Source organism: Salminus brasiliensis, chromosome 2 (genome assembly GCF_030463535.1).
Source record: "Salminus brasiliensis chromosome 2, fSalBra1.hap2, whole genome shotgun sequence".
In the NCBI taxonomy this organism is placed as follows: domain Eukaryota; kingdom Metazoa; phylum Chordata; class Actinopteri; order Characiformes; family Bryconidae; genus Salminus; species Salminus brasiliensis.
Window position 1 is genome coordinate 37,337,148 of NC_132879.1, and position 9,236 is coordinate 37,346,383.

Below are 9,236 nucleotides of genomic sequence, written 5' to 3' on the forward strand. Positions count from 1 at the left end.
TTCTACTTATCGTCCACCTTTAAAACTGAGGTTCTTCAAGGGTTCTTTAGTAAGTGCAATACTTATATAGAGACGTATATATAGACTAAACTCAAATAACCTTTTCAATGCTTAAATGGCTCTTATTGTAGATTGTACAATAGATAAATTGTAGATTTATTGTTTTTGATCTCTATAAATCTCCAACAAGGCAGCGCTGCTGCGTCCTGGGTGCTACAGAGGAGCGTTTCTGTTTGGGAGTGAAGTGTGTTCAGAACCCGCTTCCCGCTCAGCCAATCCGCGCGTGCCACGTCACAGCCACGGGCGCGCGCCGCTGTATTTGAGGAGTCGCGCGCACTGAGCCGCACTGACTAGAAGCGCTCAGGAAACGCTGGTGAGAGAGTGACCGGCGGTTTACTGATTTTATTATAAAGTACAGTCGAATATTCAAATATTGTAAATAATGGATACTTCAGTATTTAAAAGAGAATAAAAACAGGGGACTCGAAGAAGAGAAAACAGCAGAAAACTGGGTGCACACGGCAGACAAACTGGGATGTGCGGCACTGAAGTGGGTCTGACGCACGAAGGTTAGCATCGCGTTCATGCACGTTTGTGAGCTTATTCATAGATAACTAAGGACAGATGTCAAAAAATAACGGTTACTGTAATGAATAGACGAACTGAAGGATTTCTGTGTTGTTTAAGTTCTGTTTTGCGAAAGGTTTGGTTTACAGGGAGGGTAAATATTGATAAAGTGGGAGACTATAGGCTAAACTGGTGGGGCTCAGGGCGTTTCTGGGTGAGTGTAGGAAAATGACAGAGCTAGCTAGCTAGCTAACAATGTGAGGCAAATTATGTTCACGTTATAAAATCATAAAACAAAGGCTGAATATAGTTAGATATAGATATAGCTAGAATTAGTAGTTAAAGTAAAAGTCGAAATGAATAATGGTTAATGTTTCCTCAGTCGCACCTTACCAGTAATTTATTTGCAAAGAGGGGCAGGAGTTGTTGTGTTGTTGTTGTTTGCATGATTTCTGTCATATGTCATCATTTATGATTGCATTTTTTAAAAATAACAAATTATTGTCATCAGAGTTGCCAAACCCATATCCAAAATCTGGAGTTCGAGTTGTCTAAAATATAAAGAACTTGCTCAGTTTTAGATTGAGAAGTTCTTCAACAGACACGCAGATCAGCCATATGCATGCGCATCATCATTTAAATATGTCCTCTGAAGGGTCAGCATGTGTCCATTTTGTTACAGTAAAGATGATCCACAAGATTAGTACAAATAAAATGATATGGTTTTAAACAACAGAGCCTTTGAGAAGCTTTTCCTAAGAAAGTTTTGTTTTTTGATTTTCGCATCTGAGTAGTGGATTATTTTAGGCTTTTTATAATCTGTTAGATTATATGATGTGGGGAACATGGCAAAAAGTCAAGTCACAGAGAAAGTAATATGATGATCCAGATTTTTTTTGCTCATTTGTTATCAGAAAGGGAAAGAAACATGAAGCTAAAATTCAGTTCAACACTTAATTTTATATCTGCATAAAAATAACATTTTAGTGGTCTGGCCACCAGCAGCCAGAAAAGAGTCCAGTGTTTCTTTGAAATATGCCTTTTTGCATTTCTTTTTTGGATGTTCTTACTCTGGGGAGCCAAACACTGTCAGGTTATAGCATCCACCATGGGACTCTGGTCTAATGCCATTGCTTTTGTTAAAATAATATTTAAAACAGTAATGACATGACAAACAGTTTTTTAGTCTGTGTGTATCATTAAATATTTCCAAAAACTAATTTTAAGCTACAAATGGTCCAGATCTATGTTATAATAATAATAATAATAATGCTACTAATAATAATTAGTATTATTATTGATAATCAGATATCATTGGCTATCAGACAAACTGTGTATTCCAAACAATGTTGAGGTTTCAGTATTCCAAAATAATGTGATCTGTTCTAAAAAGAAATAATTTATTTAGAAAAGAAACAGTTTATTTGTAAGATAAGAAAATACTGTGATTAGAAACAATAAAAAATGTTGAGTGAGAATTTACTTTTCCCATACTAGGAAATGCCTTACAATACCTGAACGTATCCTGCATTTTTTTCTGTATGCCCTTTCCTATCTCTGAGCAAGGCAGCTTGAATCAGCTTGGTGGGAGGTTTCTGAATGGACGGCCCCTGCCTGCACACACAAGGAGGATGATGATCAAGCTGGCATCAGAGGGTGTGCGTCCATGCCACATCTCCAGAATCCTTAAGGTAGGACTTGTACTCATGAAGCATGCTTGCCTTGTGCAGTTTGTTACTGTCTAAAACAACAGTCTCCTTTCCCCCAATTTTTTGTTTTTTGCATTATTTGAACACAGCAGCTACCTTTTTTTGTTGTGTGAATGTTAATAACCATTTTGAAGATACATGTTTTTTTGGACAATGATGACCCTGTATGTCAGCCCACACTTCTCAATTTTCTACATTACTGTCATAATTAACATTAGTTTTATAGGCCATAAAATTGAACCCTGTGGGACTCCACAAGATATGCTAAAACAAACAGTTACCAAAAGTATAGTGTAGTGTAGTAAGTATAGTTTCCAAGGATTCATAACTGAATAATAAACCTTGGGTTTAAGAGGTTAATTGCACAGCATTGAACAGAGCACGATGTGCAGGTGTCCAGCGGCTGCGTCAGCAAGATACTGCGCTGGTACTGGCGAACTGGCCTTATGGGGCCCAAATCCACAGGAGGCAGCAGACCACGCCTCCTTACGCCTCAGGTTATCTCCACCATTGCCCGGTACAAGTGCATCAGCCCATCACTCTTCGCTTGGGAGATCCGTGAGAAGCTCTCAGCAGAGCGTGTTTGCAGAGCTGACAAAGTTCCTAGCGTGAGTTACGTGCCTTTGTACATTTCTGTAGGCTTAATATAAGTGATACTCTCACTGAAAGTGTCCACTAGTGTCCACATAGACTCAGATAAAGTTATTAAGCACTGGAGATTTTACTGTGTGGCGATGAAAGTCATTGATAAATGAATAGCACATGCTGATCACACTGATTTATTATCTTAAATGAATATGAATGTATAAGCCTTTAAAAATCCACAGTGATTCACGCTTTCCTTGCTGATAAAGAATTGTTGTGCAGGATGTAGATACGTGATCCCTTTCTATTCTTGCAGGTGTCGTCTATTAACCGCATTCTAAAGAAGCTTCAGCATAACCAGGACACTGCAAAAACCACATGTGAAGGTAATACACTTAGGACAACCCTCGGGCACAGGTAACAAAAGTTGTATGCCTTTTTGTAGGTCATAATATAAAGGCAAGTCACAGTTAGTTTTAACTAACCATAGATAGTTCAAAAACACATAAATGAATGAACAAAACAAGTGAATAAATGACTGCCTTCCATGCAGGGAATAGTTCTGATAAAATAGGTGAGGAGAGGCAGAATTTCTTCACTTTGGGTGAAATGGATAAGCAGCCGGCGGCCAACAACTCTCCAAACATTCAGCAGCGCAACAGGACAAATTTCAGCCCAGAACAATGCAAAATATTAGAGAAAGGTGCTTCATTTTGTTTTATTTTGTTTTGTTATTGCTTACATTGTTTATAGATATAGTTCAACAAAAAATCCAATGACCATGATTTCACAAGACATGTTTGAAATCTGGCATGTGCTTTTTTAGGTCAGAACAGAAGGTGCAAGGCTAACACTGGACTTAGACTGTCACCCATGTCATCTATATAAATACATGCAGAGAAACCTGCTCAAAACTTTCACAGAGCTGAAATTTATAACACGGATAGCCATATTTACCAAATAGAGATTAAAATCAAGTCCTTGTTCAATGGGTGTTAGCAACATTATCCTACCATCATCAGCTCAAAACTAAAGAAGCACTTGACTGAACAACTGCTTTTGAATAAGGGATAAATCATGGTCATTTGATTTTTCACCTAACTATTCCACCAAAAAAAAAAAAAAAAAAAAAAAAAAAAAAAAAAAAAAAAATTATATATATATATATATATATATATATATATATATATATATATATATATATATATATATATATATATATATATATATATATACACATACACACACACACACACACACACACACACATATAATATATATATACACACACACACACAATATATATATATATATATACACACACACATACACGTTTGAGCATTCTACTTTGAATTATTTCAGAATTTCTCCATGGGCATTATCCAGATTTGTTTGCAAGAGAGAAGCTGTCTACAGACACTAATCTATCGCAAGACACCATAAAGGTAAAGTTCCACAATAACTACAATGCACACAATCTATGTTTAGAATAATAAAAGCATCCAAAATTATCCCAGAAAGTGGAGAGAAAGTCTTCATGTGAACAGGCTTTTAATGGAGCACAAGGTACGCTATACATACAGTGGGGAAAAAAGTATTTAGTCAGTCACCAATTGTGCAAGTTCTCCCACTTAAAAAGATGAGAGGCCTATAATTGACATCATAGGTAGACCTCAACTATGAGAGAAAATGAGAAAAAAAATCTGAAAATCACATTGATTTGTCTGATTTTTAAAGAATTTATTTGCAAATAATGGTGGAAAATAAGTATTTGGTCAATAACAAAAGTTAATCTCAATACTTTGTTATATATCCTTTGTTGGCAATGAGAGAGGTCAAACGTTTTCTGTAAGTCTTCACAAGGTTGGCGCACACCGTTGCTGGTATGTTGGCCCATTCCTCCATGCAGATCTCCTCTAGAGCAGTGATGTTTTGGGGCTGTCAACGGACAACACAGACTTTCAACTCCCTCCAAAGGTTTTCTATGGGGTTGTGATCTGGACCACTCCAGGACCTTGAAATGCTTCTTACGAAGCCACTCCATTGTTGCCCTGGCAGTGTGCTTGGGATCATTGTCATGCTGAAAGCTACATTTCACATTCCCAGCCACGTTTCATCTTCAGTGCCCTTGCTGATGGAAGGAGGTTTGCACTCAAAATCTCACAATACATGGCCCCATTAATTCTTTCATGTACACAGACCAGCCGTCCTAGTCCCTTTGCAGAGAAACAGCCCCAAAGCAGGATGTTGCCACCCCCATGCTTCACAGTTGGTATGATGTTCTTTGGATGCAACTCAGCATTCACTCTCCTCCAAACACAATGAGTTGTGTTTGTACCAAACAGTTCTACTTTGGTTTCATCTGACCATAAGACATTCTCCCAAAACTCTTCCGGAACATCCAAATGCTCTCTAGCAAACTTCAGACGCGCCTGGATACGTACTGGCTTAAGCAGGGGAACACGTCTGGCACTGCAAGATCTGAGTCCCTGGCGGCGTAGTGTGCCTTTGTAACGTTGGTCCCAGCTTTCTGCAGGTCATTCACTAGGTCCCCCCGTGTGGTTCTGGGATGTTTGCTCACCGTTCTTGCTCACCACGGGCTGAGATCTTGCGTGGAGCCCCTGATCAAGGGAGATTAGCAGTGGTCTTGTAGGTCTCCCATTTTCTAATTATTGCTCCCACAGTAGATTTCTTCACACCAAGCTGCTTGCCTATTGCAGATTTAGTCTTCCCAGCCTGGTGCAGGTCTACAATTTTGTTTCTGGTGTCCTTCAACAGCTCTCTGGACTTCACCATAGTGGAGTTTGGAGTGTGATTGTTTGAGTTGTGGGCAGGTGGCTTTTATACTGTTAACGAGTTCCAACAGGTGCCATTAATACAGGTAATGAGTGGAGGACAGAGAAGCCTCTTAAAGAAGAAGTTACAGGTCTGTGACAGCCAGAAATCTTGCTTGGTTGTAGGTGACCAAATACTTATTTTCCACCATTATTTGCAAATAAATTCTTTAAAAATCATGTGTAATGTGATTTTCAGAATTATTTTTCTCGTTTTGTCTCTCATAGTTGAGGTCTACCTATGATGTCAATTACAGGCCTCTCTCATTTTTTTAAGTTTGGAGAACAATTGGTGACTGACTAAATACTTTTTTCCCCCACTGTACATTGTTTTCCTCATTCTGGAAGTACATCGTTGTACCAAGCTGTGGATGTGTTGCCTGTGTACTGCAAGCTGGAGGAGGGCGATAGAACATTATCTGCCTGATATGCTTTTGGTATGTCACATGGCGAAAAAACAGCTCACTCTGTGAGTGCCGTGTGGTATCTGGCACCAAAACGTTGCGAGGTGGGTTCCATCATTACCATAGGAATATTACTGTCCTCATGATGTAAAAACTAGACTCATTGAACCAGGCAACCTTCTTTTGTTGCTCGAATGTCCAGTTCAGATGTGTCCACTGTGGCCTGCGGTGGACAAGGGTACACAGCCTCATACACAGCGGGGTGCAATACACTGTGTGTTGTGACGCGTACCTCCTGTAACCATTATAACTGTCACAGTAGCCTGTCATTTGGTTCAGATAGTCAGTTCGATTCAGGCATTTACCAATGTTTTCTTATTTGGGATTTGTTCAATTTATGAGAGCGATGGGATTCATCATAATAAAAGCTGCGGTTAATTGCTGTGAACAGTTCTGCGTCATGAATCTGAAAACCCATCGTGAATCTGTCAGACTTTATGTTAAGACATTTCTCAAAAACAAATGAATATTTTTTAGGATGATATTGCTGAACAGTTGGATAAATTATTTTACACTGCATTGCCGATGGGTTGATGGGTTGCAAGTAGGGAGGGCCACTATGAGCGTTTCTTCCTATTCCTTTCCTACAAACACTTTAGTGCACCTATATAATTGTGCCACTGGGTTTCTTCTGGGTATTCGACTGGCCGCAAGGCTTGTTGCAGGAAAGGAATCTGGAAAAATGTTCAAGAAAGTGTTGGCAACCCATCAACTGATCTGTGTCACCTGCTCTCCATGGCTGACATCATGTAACATGTAATATGTATACTATATGGACAAATGTATTGGGACACCTGCTCATTCACTGTTTCAAGGGTATTAAAAAGAGTTTATGCTGCTTTTGTCAGAGTTACTGTCTCTACCGTCCAGAGAAGACTTTCTACTAGATTTTGGAGGAGCATTGCTGTGAGGATTTGATTGCATTCAGCCACAAGAGCATTAGTGGAGTCAGGACATTGGATGATCACCACCCCATCTCCTCCCCACTTTTAATCTCAAAAATACTGGATGGACCTCCAGCCCATGCCTGGCATTAGGCATGGTGCCAATAGGTTCATGTTTATCTGCTCCAGAGAGTAATATTTTATTCTATTCTACAGGACCTAGACAAGCTGTGTGTATGCATTTGCACATCTGTCAGCAATGGGTGTAACTTAAAGCAGCTGAATGCATTCATTAGTTCCATTCCACAAACATTTGGATATACAGTCATATATACATATATAGTCTTTCAATACGTGTTGAGCAATAAATGGCATGTTTTTGCATCCTTAAGGTGTGGTTCTCAAACAGACGAGCAAAAATGAGACGGGAGATGAAGACAGGAGAGATTAGCTGGCCCTCACATGGTAGGTTTTACTACCTTTTAATCCTCTTTATTCTTCATGTTGTGCTCAATGTAAAGATAAATAGAAAAATATCAATATCGCTGTATGTGATTTGATCTGTGTAGCACTGATGTGTTTCACATCCCAGATTTAGGTTCTCTCTGTTGCACAAAAGATGTAAAAGGACTCATAGATACTCTCTAGATAGGTGCTTTATATGCACCATTAAATTAGACACCTTTTGATGGCCTTATGTTGGATTAGAGTTTAGGGAACAGTAAGAGCTAGTTTAGACCCTTGCACTAACGTGTATCTGGATATACTTTTTATTTACAGTACTCACAAAAACCTGCCCCCAGTCTGACCAGACCATCAACACATACATGCTTTCTGTTTACAGTAAAATACTGCAAACATGGTTTCTCACTGAAACTACCAGCGTATTACACGCTGCAAAATATTAGGAAGTGAATCGCCTGAAATGGTGGACCAATCTTCTCACCTGCTAGTGAGTGCTGGTCAGTAATTGAGTAATCGTATGCAGACATACAGTAGAACACACAGTGTATTAACAGTTTGACTGTGGTCAAGGTTTTTTCTGTCTGACTACTTTTTATATGTGCTGGGCATGTTTATATCCAAGGTAAACACAGCCTACATGCAGTCCACCAAAATGGGTGTAAAAAATTTTATAACCTGGAACTTCCTTTCAGTGAACTGACAAATATCTGTCTATGTTCTTGTCCAGTTGATCAGTTTAAGACCCATGTATTTCTTTAAGGTGCATTTATTACAGCTAGAAAAACAACAGGATAAAACAGATTATTGTATCAATGCCATATCATTTACCAGTCACATTTGTATAATTCACATTTGTATATACAGCTGTCTAGGGATAAAATCATTAGACTCTTCCACAGGTCTGGTGCCGTCTCATTCTCTAGGAAGTGCAGCTGTTGCTAACTCTCTGTCGGCTAACTGGCTCTGCGAGAGAACAGCGTTGCCTGTGGCGAGTCATTTGGATAGCAGAAGTTCACTGGCTTCTTTTCCAGTGGCCCAAAATACTGAAACCAGCACACTCTCACTGGCTCATTGCAGCTCAAATATGAAAACAAGCTTCCTGTTGGATCATCGCTTGCATGAGGCGAACATGCTCCGCTCCCAGCACAGAGAGGAAGAAAGCGGATACAGGCCGGCTCATTTCACTGAATGGGCGGCTCATCCTTCATTCACTGGGCAGTATATTTGACAGGGAGGAATTCCTGAGGAGAGATGACATATTTATGGCAACTCTTTGAGGGTTATAGAGACATTTCAAGACATTTCTTTATGTTTTCAGAATAAGTCTGCTTTTGTAACAGCAGGGGGCAGCAAAGCAAAAAAGTAGCTTTCAAACCAAAGGTCAGTTCTCTGTTGTGCACTTTTACACATAGCAGGCAGTTATGAATTATCAAAATTAAAGCTTTATAAAATTGGAAAGTTCTTTATAAATTATTTGCAAAAACTGACTTTGACAGTACAATACCACATAGTATTAATGGCAAACACTGAGTGGTGTTTGTTTACTCATACAAAAGCAATAACTGAAAATCATATACAAATAGAATTATAGTAAGTAGTGGTTATGGATGGTTATGGTGGTTATAGTGGTTATAGTGATTTGGTTAACCCTTCAAACTCTAAAGGACTTGTATTGGCCCTTATTTCAATTTCTATCCAATTTACACTATATGGGGAAAAGTATTTGGA

General features: G+C 39.0%; 1 protein-coding gene across 1 annotated transcript; it reads left to right on the forward strand.

Annotated features, from left to right (window-relative positions):
- Positions 1 to 500: 500 nt before the first annotated feature.
- On the forward strand, positions 501 to 8,736 carry pax4 (paired box 4). The gene is made up of 8 exons (XM_072673843.1): positions 501 to 569; positions 2,134 to 2,258; positions 2,669 to 2,884; positions 3,178 to 3,247; positions 3,415 to 3,564; positions 4,224 to 4,306; positions 7,436 to 7,508; positions 8,408 to 8,736. Exons 1-8 carry the CDS (start codon positions 536 to 538, stop codon positions 8,734 to 8,736), a joined length of 1,080 nt encoding a protein of 359 aa, XP_072529944.1. The 5' UTR covers positions 501 to 535.
- The last annotated feature ends 500 nt before the right edge of the window (positions 8,737 to 9,236 follow it).

What these genes read in the sequence shown, in the direction of transcription:
- pax4 (XM_072673843.1), top strand. Translation starts at nt 536, where the DNA reads ATGTGCGGCACTGAAGTGGGTCTGACGCACGAAG. An exon ending in AGTGGGTCTGACGCACGAAG is followed by an intron (nt 570 to 2,133) that starts GTTAGCATCGCG and finishes TCTCTGAGCAAG; the next exon opens with GCAGCTTGAATCAGCTTGGT. An exon ending in GATTAGCTGGCCCTCACATG is followed by an intron (nt 7,509 to 8,407) that starts GTAGGTTTTACT and finishes ACTCTTCCACAG; the next exon opens with GTCTGGTGCCGTCTCATTCT.